The sequence below is a fragment of the Panthera onca genome, chromosome A2, assembly GCF_046562875.1.
Source record: "Panthera onca isolate mPanOnc1 chromosome A2, mPanOnc1 haplotype 2, whole genome shotgun sequence".
Lineage (NCBI taxonomy): Eukaryota > Metazoa > Chordata > Mammalia > Carnivora > Felidae > Panthera > Panthera onca.
The window spans coordinates 118334410-118357308 of record NC_138340.1 but is presented as its reverse complement, the minus strand read 5'-3'; the positions used below and the strand labels follow the sequence as shown (position 1 = coordinate 118357308).

At 39.2% G+C, this 22899-nt stretch overlaps 1 protein-coding gene across 3 annotated transcripts in view; it reads left to right on the top strand.

Moving 5' to 3' along the window:
- Positions 1 to 22899, top strand: part of SKAP2 (src kinase associated phosphoprotein 2) — a 238658-nt gene that overhangs the window by 167254 nt on the left and 48505 nt on the right. The window contains exons 12-15 of one of the 3 annotated variants that reach the window (XR_014137299.1): positions 9816 to 9917; positions 10274 to 14512; positions 14741 to 16664; positions 17395 to 17507. Coding sequence is in view for 2 of the 3 variants with exons in the window: in XM_060632762.3 (XP_060488745.1) it covers positions 6824 to 7009 (186 nt within the window). In the remaining variant the exon portion in view is untranslated. Of the gene's footprint in view, positions 1 to 6823; positions 9494 to 9815; positions 9918 to 10273; positions 14513 to 14740; positions 16665 to 17394; positions 17508 to 22899 lie in introns of those variants that run through there. The other 2 variants (XM_060632765.3, XM_060632762.3) reach the window with 2 other exon arrangements.

Sequence of the window (22899 nt, the reverse complement as noted above, 5' to 3'; positions counted from 1 at the left end):
ATATTTGTAGAGGCATAAAAAAAATGTGTACCTTGTGAAGAAATTAATGCCACAATTTTTCTAATGAATAATGCCATTTGCAAGATTTGAAAGAAATACGCCTTGCTTTTCAAAATTAACTGATCTGTATTTCGCCATATTTAGTTATCACTGATCTGACTTACCTTCCAGAAGGTTGTCAGTTCTGAAAATACTCTTTAAAAAAAAAAAAAAAGGAAACACAAGACAGTTTAAGAAAAGATGCATTCTTAAATACAATTTGGATAAATCAAGGACTAAAACTGGTGTGCATTGTAATGAAGAGTGTTTTAATTTTGTAAATGTAATGACAGAAACAGACTGAACTGGTGTGACCATTGGGCTGTCTTCGTTAAAATTCACTGTAGGAATATAGTTTCGTTTTAAAATTCAGTCTTCTTTCTCTGTTTTTGCAAGGAAGCCTTGATAGGGTGTCAGCTGTGCTCAGTCAGCCTGGGGGTGATTTATGTATTTCAGGCGTCTTTTTTGAGAGTTATACGAGTCTCAGACTTAAATTTTTTTCTCTAGTGCAAATCAAGTGTTGCAATAAAGAAGGGTAAGCAGATCACCTGGCCTGCCCCCCTTCCCTTTTTAACATTTTTCAATTAGCAGCTGCCATGTGACCCCTGGCTGAGTTCGCCTCTCTTTCAAAGTGTCTGGCATTTTCTAAGTTTTAACCTTTGAAGCTCACTAATACTAAATTTAAGTACTGCTTACCTAAAAAGGAGAGCCAGTGACTTTTTGCTTATAGTTCTTTCCACGTAGGGTCACTGCTGTTGTTTGTGTATTAGAAGAAAACCCTGTTACGTACATCAGTGGTTCAGCAGAGATTTAGAAATCTTTTTATTCTCCCCTAAAAACAATGGGGCACATTTACAGGGACAGATGAAAGTGGGGTTTGTAATTTTATTGACCGCTACGTTGCTAATGAATTAATTCTAAAACTCACGGCTCAGTTTCTGATTCATTGGATGGGGGGGGGGGGGGAATCATATTTGAAGTAAAAAAAAAAAAAAATCTTTTTAGTTTTTTAAAAAGGGAATCAGGTTGTTTAAAATCATGCCAGATTCCATTACTAGGTTACATGTCACGTTTATTACCACCTTAAACAAGGACATAATATCCTAGTTAATAGTATTTACCTAGAACTATGTTTGTGAGATGTTAGGATTTTAATGTCAGGATCCAGGTTATATGGCTATAGGCGTATTCCCTTGCCCCGCATACCTCTTTGGTTATATGACTCTACTTGCTGTTCTGGATTTACATCGTCTATTAGTTTATCTTTCAATCTGTGCTCATCGGTACATGGCTAACCACATTCCTATTCTTACTTTTAAAGCAATAAATTATTTTTAGAGACTTAACGACAGCAGAGCTATGCTTCGGCAGGAAAGAAGCACGCTACTTTGTCTGGTGTTAACAGAAAAACAAGGGGGTGAAGAGTCCTGGGCTATTTTATCTGGTCTAGGACACATGTGACTTGAGCATTGCAGCGTCTTAAGAAATTTTTTATTAAGTGAAAAACAGGAAATGTAGGTTGACAGTGTTCACTCATGTACAGTAAGGACGCTTTTTTTTTTCCTTTTTTTAGTATATATTGGTTGGAGGGTCAAGCATTGTCTCCCATTATATCTGAGTTTTTTTCAGCGATTGGTGAATTGTGACTGTCACTGACCGTTTGCTTCTCATTGTAAAAACGTAAAGATTCCATGACCAGGATTTTTCTGGCTTTCAAACCTACCAGAAAAAGGAAATAAAATGAAAGGCCTCCGGAGCTCTGCTGGCAGAGTTACTTTTCAGGTGTCTTCATTTTCCCTCCGTGACCATCTGCCCCCGCGTGCCACAAATAGCATAACCAACTGCTGAAGAATAACTAGGACATCTCAATATAGGACATAACGTTGTTGATGCTCAGCTAGCTCCCAAAATGTGGTTATGTCTTCCAGCCTTTGGGGAAGGAGGAGGAGTAGCTGTATTGTGACCGTGTCTATGTGGGTCTGGTGGCATTTAGTTTCCGTGCTGTCGATACAGGAGTGTTGTGGGTACACAGTGAGGCCAGGTAGACCTCTGCTCACACCCGCCCCTCCCTCGGGAGACAGTCTGGTTCCGCTCATGGGACTCCTCTCGTTATCTAGGTGGGAGCAACACGTTCAAGTCCTTCCCTGTGTTCTCTGACCTCAAATGGAAGGAGCGTTTCAGGAAAATGTTGACAGATGAAAGTGGGAAGGTGATTCTAGAAAGTAGGTTGGGAGGCTCAGAATAAGCCGGAGGGGTCAAGGAAAAACCGGCAGGCGGCGTCCGAGATGCAGGGTGGGCGGAAGTGGCAGGGGCTGCTATGGGCTGCAAGGCCTGTGCGGTTTAATCCTGCGCGGAATAAGCCAGGGTCTGTCAGAAGCAAAACAAAACGACTTGAAAGACAGCACCTTGTTGATAAATTTTTTTTTTTTTAAATCCTAAATTGAAAAGTCCATGATCTCTTAGGTGCTTCTTCTCTCCCACCCCAAAAACTCAGGAACCCCCTTAACATATATATAGCAGCATTCACTCCTCTGAGATGTTCCCCCCCCCCCCCCCATCCCTTTACAGGCCACATTCCCTTTGGAAGAGCAGGGTAGAGAACCGCTCATAATCAGATTGCCTGGGAGTGCACTCCAACACGCTTTTTTCGTTGCTCTGGCATTTTCCTATACCCACTAGTGGGAAGGGAGAGGGAGGGAACAGCAACAACAAAAAGAATTTGTTGCGTACCCACAAGGACCCGTTCTAGGCACTCGGTATGCTTTCGCTCATCTGATCATAAGATAACTCTACGGTGTTACGGTGTGTTAATTTTCCAGAGTCGGAAACTGATGCCCAGCAAGGTTGTTATGTGAATCACCCAAGGACACCAACTAGAAAGTACCTTCTCCTGGAATCAGTGCAGGTCTGACCCTGGAGTTTTCTCTTTTTACACTGCTACATCTAAGTGGGGACTAGGAGTTTCCATTTCTCTCTCTTTCCACCCTGAACTCGTTGAGGCAGACACTGTGTCTTAAGTATTTTTATATCCCTGATACCTAATAGTATGGCAGATATATGTTTATTTGTGTTTGTGAAAATACAGGTAAAAATAGGAAATAATCCTGACCTTCTTAAAACAATTTAGAATGATAGAATCATAGAGTTAAGGAAACCTTAGTGCTAGTGCTTTGCTTTATAGGTGAGGAAATCTCAAGGCTCAGTGTAATTGGGGAAAATAAATAAAAGACCCAAGGAAGAAATGACTACCCCTGTGGAGACCTTAAAACACTGGAGTTTGGGCACTTGAACTAACAACACAGCCTGGAGCTTCTCAGCAGCCAGACTACAAAAGGGAGAGACAAGGAGCTAATAACCCCTTTTAATCAAAAAGGAGGGATCTTGGCTTTTCCCAGATCTGGCTACTTTAAAAAAAAAAAAAAAAATCTCCACTAGAATTTCTAGAGTCTTCACTGATTATCTGACCTTAACAACTTTATATGACAAGTACAACAGTGACAGATAATACCCTCAACAAAAAATTTTAGAGTAAATATGACAACACACTTCATAAAGGCAGTTCTGTGAGGGTCCAAATGTGTCACCATTAGACTTCTTGATTTATGTTAAGTACATAACTGGATTATTGTGGAGTCTCCGAGAGTGCCATAAATATAAACCCAAAAAATCATCCCTAAAAAACTTGGGGATGGCCCAAGCTTCCATACCTAATTAGTAAAAGAGCTAGGGGGTGAGACTCTGGAAATTCTGGGAAGATCGTCACAAGAATAATCAGGACCTAAAACCCAGTAGATTTTCCTTTACACCTGCCACACTGTTTCTGTCTTTACAGGGTTCTGTCTTAACCTCTTCCATACATACAATACATTCAACTCAATTTGTTTCTTCATAGAACTGGAATTACCTGGTCCCAGTTCAGCAGGGGGACAGATCTCTTTCTTTCTACAGGTGGAATCTAAACTCTTTAGTTAAGGTCTCCTGTACAGCTCATTGGAAAACGGGGTGGACAGCAGCCAGCCACAAGTAGGAATGACACACTTCAGACTGAGAAGCTGAATGCACTTCAGAACAAAAGTTTGTTTAGTCATTACTAAAATTCTTCAAGTATATCTAACATACACAAAGGAAGAGATAGACCTATTGGAAATCACACTTCTTAGGAAGATGTCTAGGATTGTCGACTCGTGCATCATCCAAAATGAGTGTGGCATCATCCAGTCCGTATTTATTGAACATCTTTTATACATTGTGGGGCAGACAGATCAAGTAAGATATTGCCGTGATCTCAGTGAGTCTGTACTTTGTTTTAGTTGAAGGAACAGACCTAAAGTACATAAAATGAGGAATAAATGCTCAGCTTGGAATGAGAGACGTAAGCGTGGATTAAATAATTTGGAGAAAAAGTCACGACAGCTAGGTAACTTGAGTTGGGTGTTGGTTGCTGATTAGGATTTGGGTGAGGAAGGGGAGACGTTCCCTGGGGAGGAGAGCACCGCGTGCAGAAGCAGGAATGGGTGGAAGGTTGGACTGTGTGTACCGGAGCAGTGAGAGACTGTTGCCAGCAGGGCAGGAGGGAGCAGAGCTGAGGAGTTTGCAGTTACCGCCGGGGAGCTGGTGTGAGTTTCCGAGCAGTTCTTGAAACTGACCAAGGCAGTTTCTGGGAAGAACAGAGAGGCAGAGTTGATGCAGTAACCCAGGGTGAGGTGATGAAGGTCTGAACCAGAGTGGCGACAGTTGGAATAGAGACAGGTGGCTAAGCTGGAGAACACTTAACAGTCTTGTACAGGTCGGTGAAATACACTGGGTACCAAGGCCACTTCCTACCGAATATGATTTGACCTTTTCTTTGCCTACCAGTATCTTTGGCTCATCAGTCTGAGTAGCAGTTTTTACTGTGTGGTATTGTGAATGTGGACTGTGTAGAAACTTGAATTAAATGAGTCTTGACTCTGGAATATAAACTAAAATTTGTTGTAAGAATTGAATTCCTACTATCAGCTCCTTTGCTTGTCCTGTATCTCTCCTGCTTTAAAAATGGAGTGCACAGTGCAGGGAGGAAAAAAAAAAAATAGTAATTCTTGAAATTAGCGTAATTCAAAGTCACACCTGCGTAGTGAATTATAAAGTAATGAGGTTGATTTCCATAAGGCACTAAGAGACTTGGTGTCTTAAAGCAGGTTCACGGAGGGTGGTGTTCAGGCATCACGGAGGACCTTAGAGAGTGTTAGTGTCAGTTTCCTCATTTATCAGCTTAGGAGATGAAGATTCAAGGAGCTCATGTGTAGATAATAATAGTGAAACACTGAGGTTGTCAGGTTCCTGTTGTGCACTTTAAGGGATGAAATGATGAATGTAGGAGAAATGAAGGGATTCTTACAAAGTTTCTAACTGGAGATAGTAAAAAGGAACAGATCCAACAGGTACCCTTGAAGAAAGTAATTCTGTATTTTGCATGGGTATCTGGTTTTCATATTACTACAATGTTTATGAAAAATCGAGACTATCACAGTGAACAGTTGGAAAACAGCAGTGAAGCCCACGGGCTCTGAAACCCGATGCATTTTACATTTGTGAATAAAATTAACTTCATTTCTGCAAAAGGCTAGTATGTTTCAAAGCACAGATGTATGTTTGGGAGACAGGACACACGCACAGTCTTTCACCCGTTGCATTCAAACAGATTGGTAACTAGTGTCTGGAAGGGGGAGTGCATCACAGAATCTTATTAGTGTCTCAAGTTTCTGTTAAGGTGACATTCTTTCACCTCATGGTTTGCAGAAAGCGGATGAACATACTTGAGAAATGAGAATCACGGTGCTGAGAAGGATTTAAGTGAACGCTGGGGCCTTATTTAAGTATTTAAGTGTAAGATAATCAACAGGCAGAGAGTGAAGATTTAGCGAATGAGTAAACATGGGCATATGGCGGCTGTCATGTCAGGTACAGTTGGTTTCACATGATCAAAACGAGCCCTCTCCCCCTGCTTATTACATAATCGCTTTGTTTGTTGCTTAACAACTATTAGTCGAAGCCTCACATTTTACTACAAAACAAAACAAATAAAAAACTATTTCAACGGCGTGAAAATGGAAAACAGGGGTGAGAGCACAACTGGGCAGTGCCGCTTTACGATTATCTTCCCGGGTTATTGGGCAAGTTTGGCTTTTTTTGCTTCCTCGCCTGCCACGTTGCATTTTGCCTGGAAGCCATCCATTTTGCAGATACTGAATTTCTTTTGAGTACTATTTTTATACAGTAAGCATCGCCACACCTCTGGATCTTGATAGCATTAGTACGGGAGGAGAAAGAAGCTTTGTGTTAGTAATTACCTAACATTGTCAGAAGCTGACTGCAGGCCTCTTTCTAGTGATAACAGAATAACCGCATAATGTAGCTTTATAGCACATGATTAATAGAAAATAATTACACGTCCTACAAAGGGATGCAATATTTCTTATAAATTGACTGGAATGGTTTCCTGTAGATTAAAGGACTCTTCATTATTTTATCAGTCCTCCTGAAGCACAGCCACTTGCCTATGTTAGCATTTCAGTTGATGTTAAGAGCCGAGTAGGGTGAGGGATACCAGATGGCATACCTTCTCGTACCTGAGACCTCGTGTGCCATAAAGGTGGCATGATGCTTCCTAACCTTTCAGAGATTTAGATGGCAGCCCGGAGTGGTTGTTTGTCTCTTTCTTTTTTGTTGTTTAATAACAAGATAAGGTTTGAGGGTTGTTGATCTTTTTTTTTTTTTTTTTTAACGACCCACCCGCGACTTTTAGAACAATACTATAATTAGCACGTGGACGGTAAGACAACATTGTCTGGATTGCATTCTTTCCACTGTAAGTAATACATCATTTGTAATCACATTTATTTGGGAGCGGCAAACAGGGGAGGCAGAGAGGCAGATCTGCTTCTTCAGAAGGAAAGCTCGTAGGATACTGAATCTTGAGGCTCAAGTTTAGAATACCGTACTCCAAAGCATCTTCTTTCCAATTTATAGGCTGCAAATGGTTTAATTGGGATTCATGTTGCTCAAGAGGCTCATACAGAGGATGGTAATGATAAAAGTAAAAGCTTCTGTGTTTGCAATCTTGTCGACATACTCTAATGGCCACAGTGTAAATCCATAAATTTGCCTCCTAGATTTTTACCTCACTGTATTTTATCTTGCTTCTTAATTCCACACAGGAGTGTTCTGTGGAATCCTTTACAAGTGTAAAGTAATGAACGTTCTGGTTTTTTATTTTTACCCTTTTCTGATTTAAACCTGTGATAGTTTAGAAAACTTTTATGAGCAAATTTCATATGCTTTTGAATTGTTTTAAATTAAGTGAAGCATTTAAGATAATTTGAGTCTGAAACTTTATTTTTTCCTAGAATGTTACTTGTAAGGGATTTGTTTGCAGCTGCATAAGCCCCTCCCCCCTGTTTTCAAGGGTACTTTCTATTTAATGAATCTGACCAGTGACCATCAGGCAGAATTCTCTCAAGTGTGAAGTGTGTCATTGGTCCTTTGGTGAAATGATTCATTGGAAATCCATTTTCTTAACTTTGGATGTGAGTGAGCTTTTTGAGAATGATGATATGCCCTCAGTTGAGAGTACAGATTATAACCAACGTGGAATATTATAAAATTATATGAGCATTCTTGTTTGTATTTGAATTTAAACCTGGAAGCCCAGATTGAGTACTAGTCTCTGAAAGCCTATTTGGGTCTTAATATGCCCTCTCATTGAATATGTTCTCTGTCTGCCTGTTGGGGGCGCTGGTTCCCTTGCTCTTTACAAACATTCAATTTTTTTTTTTTTTTTTTTTTTTTTTTTTTTTTTTTAAGTCTTACATTGACATTGGGTAAGAGCTTTCTTAGTCAGACCTACCCTGTTAACCATCCACTTTGAAATCTTGCAGTGTAGGCCTTTTGCCTCTGGAAGGTTAAATACATTTGTTTTGTTAAGCATTAGGCTCTAATTGTATTCATTGCCTTAAAAATTGAAAAGGGCAGTTTTATTAGGTTCCTATTAAGATATAATGGTTGCTAATCATAGCTTTCAGTAAGTTGGTGTTTTCTTCTGATAAATATATCCCATGTAGATTATAGTCATTATCACTAAGTTCGGGCATCAGACTATTTTCATTGCTTTTAGATAGTTTTATCCACTAAATTCACACTATCGTTGAACTTTTAAACTTAAAACCTTGAGCCCTCCGTCTTCATTAACCAGAGCTGTGCCCTCTTGAGAATAAGTACAGGGTTAGCCTTACCCCCCCATCTCATATTTTCCTTCCACCTTTTTCTTCCAATAAACCTAATTCTTGTACAACCCACCGTTTAAAAAGCACATAGAGGTTTTAATCCTGTGTTCTATCGATAGACCACATTATCAATACACACATGCTAATGTTTTTACATTTGTATTGAAGAATTGTATGATTTTCCTTTCAGCTGGTCAATAGCATGCTAATCAATACAAATGTGAAGTCTGTGCTAGTCTGAATATTCCCTCCCCACCTGTAACTCAATATGCATATGCACATTTATCTAGGACTCAGATGTTGGAAAATCATAGCCTATTGAATTACTTTGGGGATTGATTTTAAAAATTTATCTTCCATGAAAAATTAAATTTGGGTCCTACAATGCTTTTGCCGAGTATTGCTTTTGGAAGATATTATTCTTGAAACTTGTAATTCATTTTACTTTGTTTGTATCTCACTAAACATAAATAAATTTGAGATAAAAATACATTAGTCAATCTGGCAGACATATGAGACCAGTTACAGAGTGTTCGTAATGCTTAAAGCAGTGTCGTATCTGTCAGTGGAGGCAAAGGGGAGAAACGCAGGTACAGGTTTATCTCACGTTGCAAAGTAAACGCAGAAGTGACTCATCAATCACTCTTTTTTTACAGCTAGATGAATATTTTGCCTTTATAACTTGAGATCCTTTATTTCTTATTGATCTTCTACTGTAAGGGTGACTCCTAACACCACCTTTAAATTCCTGCCACCCATCCTTTATCTAATGAAGTTTATGATTAGTTGAAAGCAATAATAAATGCCTTAGGGAAGCTTTTTAAAAGGAGCCTTTAAAAATTATTTTGTAAAACAAATATTTGTGGATATTATTAGTGTTTTCTTATTCTTTCATTTGTCTGTTTAAAATGTCTATACACACGTATTAGATTTTTCTTAAGAGGAGGCGTAGCTCTACATTCTAAATGATCTTTAGTCATATGAGTTTAGTAGGAATTAGTTTATTGTGAAAAAGTAATTCTTTCCTTGCTAGATGATAAGCTTCTTGAAGGCAAAGATAGTATCCTAAGGATCTTGGCTATAACCCTGTAGCATCTAGAGCTGGTGTTTGCGTAGAAAAGTTGTCTCCCAGACCACGAGTGTGCTTGCCTGTGCGTGCATGCGTCTGTGTGTGTGTCTGTGTGTGGGGGGGGGGGGGGGAGAGAGAAGGGAAATGGGCCCAGGGAACTGACTTCCTCATGTAGTTTCATTTGCTAAGTTCTTATCCCAAGTGACTGTTTCTGTGTTCTATATGGAGTCATAAACAGGCTTTGTCTTACGCGTTAATTTAAATCTTTGCCTAACAGCATTTTTAAGTGTCCAGAAACAAACAAACAAAAAGATTAAAATGTTTCAATTTGCAGCTCAAGCTCTTGTAACTTTATAAAAAGAAATAACATTTCTAAGAAGTTGCATATAAACGACATTGTACTTATACCAGTCTAAAGGTTAATATTGCATATTGTTTTCAATTAGGAATACAATAGATATGGCTGGTGGGTAGGAGAAATGAAGGGAGCCATTGGCTTGGTGCCGAAAGCCTACATAATGGAGATGTATGATATTTGAGAGTCCTGGGTAAGTACATTTTAATCCAATATTCTGTAATAGCTCATATGTTCTCTTGGTCTCTGCATTATGAGTCTTTGCCTTTTAAAAAGTCTTTGTAGTTTTCTGATAGCACCAAGATCATGCTTCCCCCATCATCATCATCATCTTTTTTTTCTTTTTTAAATCTGGTTTAATTTTTAAATAACTTCATAGAATTTACTTTGGAAATAGATTTATTTAGAGAAAGTCCCTTTGCTAACAACTGGATGTTTTCCCAAACCTTCTCCTCTTTAGTAAAGTGTCACTTTTTACGGCCTTTCTGAGGAGCTGAATTGACAAAATGTTCATTTTTCCTTGGCTAAAAATGTAATTTTTTTTCTAAGCAGGAAAAATCAACATTTCAACTGAAGAAAAAAATTAAGCTGCAACTTTCCCTTTCTGCCTGCAGAAAAGGAAGATTCTTCTGCTAGTCAGTAAATGCTTTGGATTTAGAATCATCTTGAAAGCCTGCATGGCAGCTCATAACCTTTTTGTGTTTTCTTGAACGTTTGTCTTTAACTGTTATTTTATGCATTCATTATAATATTCCTCTGATGTGAAATTAAATAAAGAATATTAATGTAAATTAGATGCAGGCAGGAAACTTGTACCTGTTGCTATTCTGCTAAGAAATAAATGTAGTTTTTATTTACTCATTTGATTTTTGTGAAGAATTCAGCATAATTTTCTATGTACTGCACACTCCCTGCTACTTTCATTATGAGTTGTAATTTCTCTTTGTGTTGGATGTCAATTATATTTTAGAGTGTAATACGTAATTTCATAGAAATTTGAATTGAGTATATCATGCCAACTTCTGGTAGATGCTATCTAAAGAATGTGGCTTTGATAACCATCTTAGTACTTATCTTTCACACAGTCGTAACATATTTTCATGAAAGAATCTTACTGATTGGCAAGTTTCCTTCGTGTTAAATATAGCCACAAGAAAGAAAAGATGACAGGCTTCCCGATGGCAGTGCACGGACACCTGTGACACATGCAGACCAGAACCACGGTCCATGCCGAGCCCTTTCTCAATAACAAACATCCTGATTAGATGATGGACTTGCCAACGTTTTCCACCACCGTTCTGTATTTACATGGAATAAAATAAAAAATTCATAAGAAAGCCCATTCTGTGTAATACAATGGCCTAAAGAGTCTCCGTATGCAGTTTCAAAGTAAGGAGACCTAACGGAGCACTGCCTTATCCTGCCCGATCACTGCTGTGCTGTTAAAGTCCCAGCACAGAACAGTAGAACCCCAGATCTGAGTCTCCTGTACACTTCTCAGAGCAGTGAAAAGAAAAGGAAGGGCTCAGAGAGGAGAGCACAGAAATCGTGGTGGGAACACGTACCAACAGGCGAGTGGAAAGGTAGGGTTAGCCGACACTGGAGGTCTGTGTTGTGCAGCCGCAGCAAGATTTGTGGAACGATTACATCACCTTTCCGTGTATATTTGAAATCAAGGGTATTATTTTCAATGCCACCAAGGTAGCAGTGTGGCCTTGATACATATCAAAATGCCCTGCTGATTGGATAATTATTTGATGTGGATAGACTCATGTAACTTTGAATCATTGATTGGGGGCTACCACCTTTGTTGAACTTTTCAGATGTTTGTTTTATAAAGGTAAAAATGCTAACCATGAATGAGTTGAAACCCCCCTTTATTTATATAAAACTATTTATAAGCAGTATTTCAGAGCTTACATTTAACATTATCTTCTCAATACTGTGATCATCAGATTTCAAATGGGATGAAGTATATCTTTTAGTTTTAGGGATTGCAGGTCAAGTCCAGTTTACATAAATTAGACATTGTCAAGTTAAAGCTTTCGGAAATGAATTTGTGCACTCGTCAATCTCTTCCTAATAGAGACCCGTTGGAGCAGGTTGAAATCATCTAAGCATAGATGAGACAACTGGAGACAAATTTAGTGGTCTGCTTTTCAAAGCCTGAGAGACGAAAAGCAAAAGCAGTCGTGGGTCTCCCCTGAAAATGTAATTTTGGTAATGGATACAGGTTTCATGCTTCTGGTTGAAGGGAAGATTTTCCTGCTCGGCCAGTAGGTGGCAGCAGCTTTTCATCACATACCAAAGCACTGGGCAGCCCCTCCCCCACTCGGGCACAAACTGGAGCTGCGTGTAAAGCATGTAAAAGAGTTTTGCCTCCTTTTACAGTTAATCCAGGAGAGGGAGTCCTTTGCCAACTGATGACCAACAATTCCAAGCTGGATAGTCTCTGTGAATGGTGACAATACAGAAATAAAGTGTTAACTTCTGTCCAGAGCTGCTCTGGCCTTTGTTCTTGTTTAACTTGAATATAGGTGGGAGACAGGAAGGGAAACGAAAGATTTCAAATTAGAGTGATAAGAAAAATAATCATTACTTTCAATGCATGACTCCTTTGTATTCATTTGGCAAAATCATTTGTATACTACCAGGGAGAAAGTTTTCTTTACACCCTTGACAATATATCACACTCTCTTCAAGATCATAATAATATCATTAATGTGAATTTAAACAACATGGCTTGTTAGAAAATATGCTAATTGCTATGTTCTCATTATGTTTGCTTAGCTTTTATTTGTTTTTCTATGAACAGTTAGAGAGCTAATTTTTTTCAAAGGTGATTGTAAGTCATATTTTATATAGCATTTTGCTTGATTATTTGCTCTGTACTGAATTTGTACTCTATTGCCATTAGATCTTACAATAATGTTCCACTCTGCAAATTTTTAAGGTTCAAATAAAGTTTAATTGTTTGCAAACTGTTATGATGCTAATAATTCAACAGCCTGCTGTGTTACTAATGAAATTACTTTGTTATGATTAATTTGGAAAATAGTGTGTTGATTGTAGTAATTAAGCACAACAAGGTGAAGTAAATGATTCTAATGCCATCTGGCCTCCAAACTGAATGAAGAAATGAAATAGAGCTGTCATCTGAATTTATTCAAAGAAGTAAGGATAATACAAATGACTTTCATTGCTATAGGATTTACACTTAACCACAGCTCACTCCATTCTGTTTTTGCCACTTTGTTGCATGTGACCCTTTCTCTTATGAAAAACGTTGCTTAGCCTCGTAATTGTTCTGAATACTTTATATTATTTTCAGTTGACTATTTTTACCTTGTGTTCATTTAATTACAGATAATTACATAAAGTATCGTAAGACCATAGAAAATTACTTTTCAGCCATCTGTAAGTGAAATCTATGCATGTGGGAGGGGGGTTGCTATCAGTGTGGAGATAGGATGAAGAGTGGAGATTTCATTCAGTTGTTTCTAAAATGTTTCCAGTTAAGATTCCCCCATAGTTCGAATGATTTCTAATTTCCTGTAATTTCTCCTGCCTAAACTATTGCTGTTCACGTCATAGAGGCTGGTACCTTCCAGGGTCATGATTAAATGCAGAACCCAGAACTGAGTTCTATAGTAGAGATCCAGAATTGCAGTTCAGCCACCATAGGGAAACTGACCTTAGCATACGTGGTGGTCTAAAAGTTTGAACTTCACCAGTGAGACCGAGCAAAGTGTTGCAAAAATTTCTAACTCAAGAAAGAGTGCCTCTAAATTTTGGATAAATCGGTTGTTTGTATTTCAGTTGAATAGAATTATAGACACAATCTGTATAGAAATCACTTTTACGTCTCTTGAGTTCGAGAGAGGCGAGACTATTGAAAAGCAGTCTACAGGGTAAAGAAGGAGGTGTTAGAGATTAAAACATGGTCAAGCCATAGAAAACTTGACTCAGAGGTCGAAGGGATATAATTAATATCCATTACATAAAAACATTTGTTAAAATGGCTTAGTTTGTGACTCAAATCCCGAGTATTCCAAAATACAGAGAAACAAATAAATAGTGTATTATTAAAGTATCTTTCTACCAACTTAACCTACACTCAAATGCGTAATTTAAACAGTTTATGCTCTGATGTGGGAACAAGGAATGTCTAGACATCCGCAGCTTCAGCCTACATATACCGGTCACCACCTTCTAGCTGAGTTCTAGAATAGCCGTTAGAACCCCTGATTGTATAACATTTTGCGGGGATGAGGTAACTACTCAGAAAATTATATGGTCACAGTAACATGGAATGGCATTTCATTAACGCCAGGTTTGAAGAGCTTTTTCTTTTTTTCCCTAGTAGAATCTGCTCTATCATTAGTTGGACACAAACCCAGGATTTATTGCCAGCATGGTACTTCAGAGTATATGGTGTGTGTCCAGCAAATATTTGTTAATTAACTGATTTGGCAACCTACCGTTCTCTCAAGACTTGAGAGTTAAGAAGAAAAGAGCCTGACTTCTCCACCTAGTAGAGAAAATGCCTCCATGAGTTAATACCTCAGCTTTCTGACCGACAACATTCTCCCCATCAAAAGATCAGTCCCTTTTACTGAGTCTTTAAAAGTAGTTTCACTGTCCCCATAACACTATCAACAAGTGGACTGGATTTGATCGGTGGCAACAGAATTGAGGGAGATGGTAAAAAACAAAGTTGAGTGTGGCCGCTCGTCTTCAGAGGTTTCCTGCCTGCCTTTGCTGTTCGTCGTAACTCTTTTCAAGAAGGCACAGCCGGGGCGCCGGTTGAGCGTCCGACTTCAGCTCAGGTCACGATCTCGCGGTCCGTGAGTTCGAGCCCCGCATCGGGCTCTGGGCTGATGGCTCAGAGCCTGGAGCCTGCTTCCGATTCTGTGTCTCCCTCTCTCTCTGCCCCTCCCCCATTCATGCTCTGTCTCTCTCTGTCTCAAAAATAAAAATAAAACAAAAAAAATAAAAAATAAAAAAAAAAAGAAGGCACAGCCGACCCAGGCAGCGTGGGGCAAGTGATCTAGTTTCACTTTCCATTACATTCCGAATGGCAGCTGGCTTGGATTCCACCTGGCCGACGTCAGAGAGGCCTTCTGACCTTGGAAGCTGTGGCCTTGAATGGATCAAAAAGGAATTTCGGAAAGCGGGAAGTTGCACTGTGGTTGCCCAATCCAACCACAACTTATTTTCCTGGTCTTCTTTTTTTTTTTTTTTTTTTTTAACCTTTACTCCCTATTTCTTGTATTATTATGTCAACTGGAATGCTTTGACTCCCCAAGATGAAAGGAACCATAAATGTGGAAAGTAGCCTTAGTCATACCAGTGCCCAGGTTAGGTCTGTGATGGTGGGAAGGAGGCGGGAAGCTCAGCAAGTCAACTTGTGAATATTGGCAAAGGTGAAAATAGAAATCGTCTCAAATGCCCACTTCTTTTATATTTATTTATTTATTTGTTTGTTTGTTTATTTATTTAAAGAGAGAGAGACAATCCCAAGCAGGCTCCACACTGTCAGCACAGGGCCCAACGTGGGACTTGAACCCGTGAGATCGTGACCTGAGCTGAAACCGAGAGTTGGACACTTAACCAACTGAGCCACCCAGGGACCCCTCAAATGCCCATTCCTTAGGCGCTTTTCTTGACACTGAAACTTTGGAAAGTGTTTTCCTAGGTTACTCTCTTCTCCCTTTTCACTTTTTTCAATGTCCATTACTCAGAGAGGTAACAGAGAACAGCACTCGTCTACTTTCTGTTTATTGGCCTCAACTTCGTAATATAAAAATATCACTCCTGCTAGCGCGAAAGCAGGTGCCATTTGGTAGCTTAAGCGGCAGTTTGCACCAAGTGTCCTTTTCTCCGAGGAGAAAATTCCTGACAGCAACGTACCCCAATTAAAACTGACAGCTTTAGGGGCGCCTGGGTGGCTCAGTCGGTTAAGCATCCGACTTCGGCTCAGGTCGTGATCTCACAGTTGGCGGGTCTGAGCCCCGCATCATCGGGCTCCAGGCTGACAGCCCAGAGCCTGGAGCCTGCTTCGGATTCTGTGTCTCCCTCTCTCTCTGCCTCTCCCTTGCTCACGCTCTGTCTTTCTCTCTCAAAAATAAACAGACATTTAAAAAAATTTAAAAATGACTACATAAAAGGAGGAGAAAGTTCCAACAAACGAGCAGATTGCCATATGCTGCCCCCTCTTCCCAGCCCTCTCTGGAGTCCATTTAGCAAAGCTCATGCTCTTTAACTATCATGTCGAAGTAATAACAATTTGACGAACAATAACAATAGCCAGCAGTAACTGTTTACTATTTGTCTTGCTCTGTACTTTGCATTGAACCCTTCTAGCAACGCTATGAGGTAAGATCTGTTGTTTATTCCCATTTTCCTGATTAGGAAACTGAGCATAAGTAATTTGTCCCAACGTCCAGAGTAGGAAGTTCCCGGCCTCCCTCCCTTAAATGCAGCAACATTCTGCTTCCCAGTACTGTGACAAATTCAAACCAAATGCATAATTCTAGCATATAGTAGGCACTCAATAAAAGCATATTGACTACTGGCGATGGCACCATTCTTATGAAGTAGTCTGGAGCATGTGAAAAGTTCAAGAATTGATCATCAGACAGCAGAATTTGCCTCATTTAGTAGTTGAAGCAGCCCATGGTGACTGTATCAAATCTGAAGCAGCTAATCCACAATGAAGGAGAAACTTTAACACAGGAATATTTCTATCCTTGAACTTCCAGCCTGGCTGAAAATAGTCAAGGCAGCAGAGAGCCGAGAGAGGACACCAGGCCAAAGGGACGTGCCTCTAACGACCTTTTCTCATCCTCTCTGCCTCTCCAAAAGAAATGCCCAAGGCAACTGACCAGCCAGGAAAGCCTTAGAAAAGTCTTTAAAGTGGCTGCTTCTGTCTCAAATAGTTAAGTAGTTTTAATTAGTTGTGTGTGGGGGGGGGGTAGGGGGGAGGGTGGGGGGGAGTGGTAAATGGATCTTTATTTTTTTCAGTTTAAAGAATTATTATTAACTGTTCAGCCCTTTTACAATCAATAAACAAACTTCATTATAAAACTTGTATAATTTTGTAGCTTTTATTGGTCTTTCCGACTCTAAGTAAGAGGTCTTATTTCTTGGGCACCTACGTGGTACCTTGTACAGGGCTCCATAAAGTCTTCTGTTTTGTTGTTTGAACAAATGCTTTGAAAGAAAAAGAAAAAAAAAAAAAAAAACCTTTTTGTATGTCAGGGATTGGAAGCTAGCAGGGGTGGGGGAATAGGAGATAAGTTAAGACTAACATCCGTTTTAGGGCTTTGCGGTTTCGCCAGAGGAGGGGTAAAATTGAGCCCTTTTATAGTCGAGTACATCCTGCACCATTGGCTGTCTCGTAGCCCAAAAGAAGGTGAACTGAAGTTCAGTTTCCAAGGGGTATTTCATTGTATCGGCTACTCTGAAATGTTTCCATGCCTAGTACTCAGGACAGGGAGCAATGGACTTTGCATTGTCTTGCTCGCTAGCTGCCCACCAAGTGGATCGAGTTGGTGTAATATAACCTGTCCCATCCAGGCAGATATGTGATTCACTCCCAATTCCCAGTTCAAACCCTTGTGGTCCGCCCTTCATTCATCTTCCTCCACTTTCCTCCTCTTCCTCAGACTCTCCCAAGGAGCTCCGTCCTATGAGGCATGATGTGTGGAATTCTTTACCACTCTACGGAGTGATTAATATCATCCGTGTTCTCTGCTTTCCGTGAACCTGCAAAAACAAGGTATATAACTGTGTGTCTATCCCGTTAACGTATGTCCTGCATTGAGAAATTGAAACGTAGCTATCTTGTGAGTGTGTTGTTGCCTCCTATCTGTTGCTTTGCATCAGTCGGTCAGCATATTTACTTTATTCTTTATTATCATCTCAGGACTTGCTATTTCTCTTCCTATCTAATTAAATGATTCCATTTTGAATAATTACATTTAAGTGCCAACAGTGTGCTAGGGGCATTTCAAACAGCATTGTTGCAGTCTTTTCCAAGAAAACTCAGGGTCTAAATAAAATAGACAGGACATAAACTCAGGGAAGGAGAACAGCCCCAGGTAGCCTTACCTTTGTGCAGTCCTTAGCAGTTTAAATCATTAGCAGTGTCCTAAGTCATTTAAAAAAAAAAAAAGGCTCTCTGATTTTGTTAAATCTGAACCTAGGAGACTATCTTGAATATAAGCTGGAAGTAACACACACACGCACACATGCACACACACCCTGGAATGAATCTATCTTTCTATCTAATTTTTTAAAGTGTACAGTTGGGAAGGTAGGCGAGAGGGTTTCAGTATTGGTTCAGACGAAAAGATTGATTTCTGGAGACTTTCTGGAATGCTTGTACCTACTGAATTAAGTGTGTGGGGAACCAAAACCAAAATACTAGGTGTGTGAATGATGTGACTATCTTTTAGAGTTGCTGCCAGTTATGGTAAAACATCTTTCAGAAAGCCGAGTGGCCCCCTACCCCTTTAGGGAAAAAGACTCTGGGGCGCCTGGGTGGCTGAGTTCGTTAGTGTCCAACTTCGACTCGGGTCGTGATGTCGCGGTCTGTGAGTTCGAGCCCCTCATTGGTCTCTGTGCTGACAGCTTGGAGCCTGGAACCTGCTTCTGATTCTGTGTCTACCTCTCTCTCTGCCCCTTCTTCGTTCTCTCTCTCTCTCTCTCTCAAAAATAAATAAGCATTAAAAAAAATTAGAGGCAAAAAGACTCTTTTCTTTCAGTCGGGGACAGAGTTGCACCAGCCGAGCATGGGTAGTAGGAAGACCATTAGAATCGGGGTCAAAATTCTAGTTTCGGTTCTCGAATGCACTGTGCCCTAGAATAAGTTTCCTCGCCTGCAAATACCAGCAGCACTGTTCTTTCTTCCTCCCAGGGTGTAGTTGGGCTCAAGTGAGGTTATATTTGGAGGTGACTTGACAGACCAATGACAGCGTTAAATAGGGCTTTCCTGTGTTGGAGGTATGAGAACTGAAATGAAGCAATGGGTCAAAATAAAAATGTCTCCTTCCCACCAAAAGCAAACGAGGGGAAACAATTGTAGCACTCAGCCCTGGCTGTGCTGCTGTTTGGGATAATGTTCGTGGGCAGCTGCTTTTATTATTTTACGGAGAGAATTAACACGAACCATCCTCGGGGAGTTTGGGATTGAATTCTCCTGTAATCCTAAATGCATTTTTTGAATCAAGCCACTGTTTGTCCAAGCTATGGTTACTTTCTGTTAATCGGGGTTTCAATAACAGAGATGTTAACTTCCATCTGGAAAATTTCAAACTAAACTTTTCTTTTGGTATTAAAAAACCATCAATCTGAATAATGGGTTTTAGGTGTGTGTTGTTCATAGTTGGTTGGACTTAACTTAGCCTTTGAATATTGTTTTGTAACAAATACTCTAAGGAACATTTTGGTACAGGTTCCTTTTGACCAATACCTACTCTCTTTATGAACCGTGTCTTCCAGATGGGGTAGCATTGATTGTTCACCTGTGAATACGCACTTTGGAGTTAAACATTTTCTTCAGGTGCATATCTAGGAATGAGACCATCCGGTTTGATCAAATTAGGCTTGTAGAGTAGCACTAGTCTCAGGGTGAAGTTTGTGAAAATATGGGACTGGAGATCAGGGCAAACTGGAATCTTATTACATGTAACCTTAATGCTTTAATGTTATAACTTTAGGCAAAGCTAATAAAAAATGCAAAGGACTCTTAAATAATTTAAATTATCTAAAAAATTGAGCATATTCCTTCAAATAATAATGGCTTTCATGATCTGATTTTTTAAAAATTCATTTCTCATATCTTGAATTACTTAGAAGTGTAGATATCAAAGTAAGTTTGAGTTTATTTAAGATTATTAAATATATTTGTTATCATACAGCGTCAGAGAAGATTCCATTTTTTTAGCCTAGCGGTGATAATGTATAATGTTATGCAGTATAGAATTCCAGCAACATATCCAATAATGCCATTATAGCATAGAATTAATTTTTAGCACTTCTCTTTAAGATAGTGCTCTACAATGTGATTCCTTGATTACTTTGAACCATTATTCAATTCCATTAACTTTAAAAATAGTCGCATTGTATACCTGTTCCTATCTGCTTTCTAAAATAAATGCTTCTCTTATCATCATAAGCTTTACTGGGAAAGTATTCCTGTGATGATGCATTTTCATGACTATTTTGGTCAAGGAAAAGAGTTGGGCATACAATGAACTGTGGTAATTGTGATTAAAATAAGTCAGATCATTCTGAAAACTCTTCCTCCTCTTCCTAAATAATTATAATAGAGAATTTTTACTTGCTAGCACACCGTCCTTTGCTGCTTCTGGTGCTGTGGCGGATAGCAATAAATAGTGTGTATTGATTACTACTTAATTCTAATGGAAGTATACTAAGGCTGGCAACACATTATAGCTTAGCATTTAGTGCTAAGTTTTTAAACAGTTTTTAAAATTTAAAAATTGATAGAATTGCCCCGAATATGCTTTGGTTATTGGATTCGTATCATGCTATAAAATTATTCTCATTTCCTACCTTTTCTAAAGATTATTTTGTTCACAATTTATTTTCCTGGTACTTCATTGCTATTTTTGCCTAACTGAAGATCTGTCATTTCCATTTGAGCTCGGTTTGAAAATTACGAGCACCGTATTAGAGCAACACGTTTGAGATCAGTACAGAAGCACAAAAAATTAACGGGCGAGAGCCACGTAGAGATTTTAAATTTAGTAAAAGTATTCAAATGTGCAATTTTAATCCATTAATCTGATTTGAGACTCCTTTAAAAGAAATATTTCTCCCTTAACGAGGTTTTCTCATTTAAAACATATTGAGAGGAGAAGCCTCTCGCCTAAAATAAATACTGGGTTTTGTTTTGTTTTGTTTTGTGTTTTGAAGAAAAAGGCAAGGGGAGAGCTTCCCTAATACTGGGCTATAATTTATTCTTAGTCAAAACCAGATTGCCATTTACATACTAGGTATTAAAGGCTAGTTGTAGTCATTAAAGGTGGTCTCTCTAATGCTTTGCATTAAGATATTCAATACAAGATTTATTTTCGAGCTATTTCAGGGCCACGAGGGAAGTTATTTTCTTTATGAAGGGAATTCTGTATTTTACTTCATTATTTGTAGCCCTTTTTTTTTTCTTTTTTTCTTTTTTCTTTTTTTTTTTTTTTTGGTAAATATAAAACAGAGAAGGGGAGAAGGGGAGGTGGTTGTTTCTTTGAATCTGAATACAGTCTGTCTTCTTAATGAACCTGCAGCAGTACCCAGAAAACAGCTCCTTGCAAATAAACATGCTAGAAGTGATTTAGCCACAATGTCCAGACTGTGTAAACATCTAATTATTACAATAAAATTGTCAATAAATTTACATTACTGCTCCCTTTTCAAACGTTAACCAACTTTTTCTTCGCTTGATAAAAGAGCATAAATTGTATTTTTTATGTGTTGGTGTTTTTGTTTTCATTACACTTCTTGCTGCACTGTAGACAAAAGACCGCAAACCTTAATGCCCTGAGTTATTCCTGGATGGAGAACACTCCTACAGTTGTTTATTAACGTAATGTGCTGTGTTTCCTTTCACAGGGACACGGCCTCAGCGGCTTCACAATCTGATCTTTAGTCACGGCATTTAAAAAAAAAAAAAAAAGAAAAAAGCCATAGAGCTGGTATTGTGGTCGCTGCCGCTTTAAGAGAGACACAAAGAATTAAGGCCTCTTATATTCCACTATTAGAATGGGAATTTAAGTTACATTAGAAGCACAAGATAAAATGGTAAAATGCAATAATTTCCTTTAACAAAGATTACGTCCAGTTTTCAGAATTATGATATCATGTTGAACATAATTGTGGAAGAACCCCCCCCCCACCCCGTATTTCTTATATAACTGGTACATTAACATTAGAAAAGCAGAGTGATATTGAATTCTAATGAGGTCTGGCCTATATGCTCTGCTAGGAGAAGAATGAGGATAATTCATTTGTATTCTACAAAGCGCTCGGAAATCCACGCACATCCCTGTGGCTTCAGTGCGTGGTGCTGATCGTCTGTTCCTCCCGGGGAGGGGGTGGGATTCATTGCTTTGAACAGCATCTGAGCTGGGGAAGATAGTTAACCACTTTCCTGCTAGCTGTTGTTTCCTAATGACTATTTAATATGGTTGCTCTGTATCTGCATTTGCTTTACCTGTTCTCTCCGAGGGTCTTAAAAATTGCCACGCTTATTCTGTTGGTGACAGTGCACCTCCGTAAAAAGCCAAACAAAGAAAGCGGAATGAAATTCAGCAGGGTAAATGTGACTTCCCCATCCTCAGTAAACATGTCGCTTTTAAGTAAACAATGAGATGACAGTGAGGTATTTGTTCATTAAAAAAAAAAAAAACAAAACCTGAAAAATGCTCCATTTGATCTGATATTGGCCGTTCGAGGAAAAACTGCATTCATTTGTGAGTCTTGCTGACATTCTGAGAAAACAGCCCATTTTGGAAAGTTATATTTAGCAAAACCAAGGAATGAAAGATTTTAGCAAATTGCCACGTAAAATGATCTGCACAAAAAGGCATTGGGGAAGTGAGCTAAGGCCTGTGCCAAACAGATGGTACCCCCTGCTGTGTTTTTGATTGAAAAAGAAAGGTAACATTTGCAGCCACGTCAAAGAGACAGTGATCAGCTGAACAAATTGGTCTCCGAAGTACCCCATCGCTGGAGCAAACCCCGCTGCAGGGGACAAGTGAGGCTGTATTTCAAAATAATGCTATGTTTGCGTCTTTCCGAAGTGAGGGGATATGTCCCCTTTTCATGCGGCAGAGGGAAGATGAGGTCTTTGTTGAAGGCGGCGGCCGTATTATCTGCAGAATAAGCAATAGAACTCAATAGCACAAGTGCCTGTTTTCTCTGATCACCCCCGAACGCCTGCAGATGATATTTGGGAAGACCCCGGCGGCTTTCTGAGTGTTGTTCAGCGTCCTGTGTGAGGTCTCCAGAGTTTACAGAGAAGAAATTGGTACACAGTTTACAAAAAAAAAAAAAAAAAAAAAAAAAACACACAAAAAACAACAACCACCAAAAAATAAACAGAAAAACAGATGGAAAAAAAAAAAAAAAACACCACCACCAAATCATCC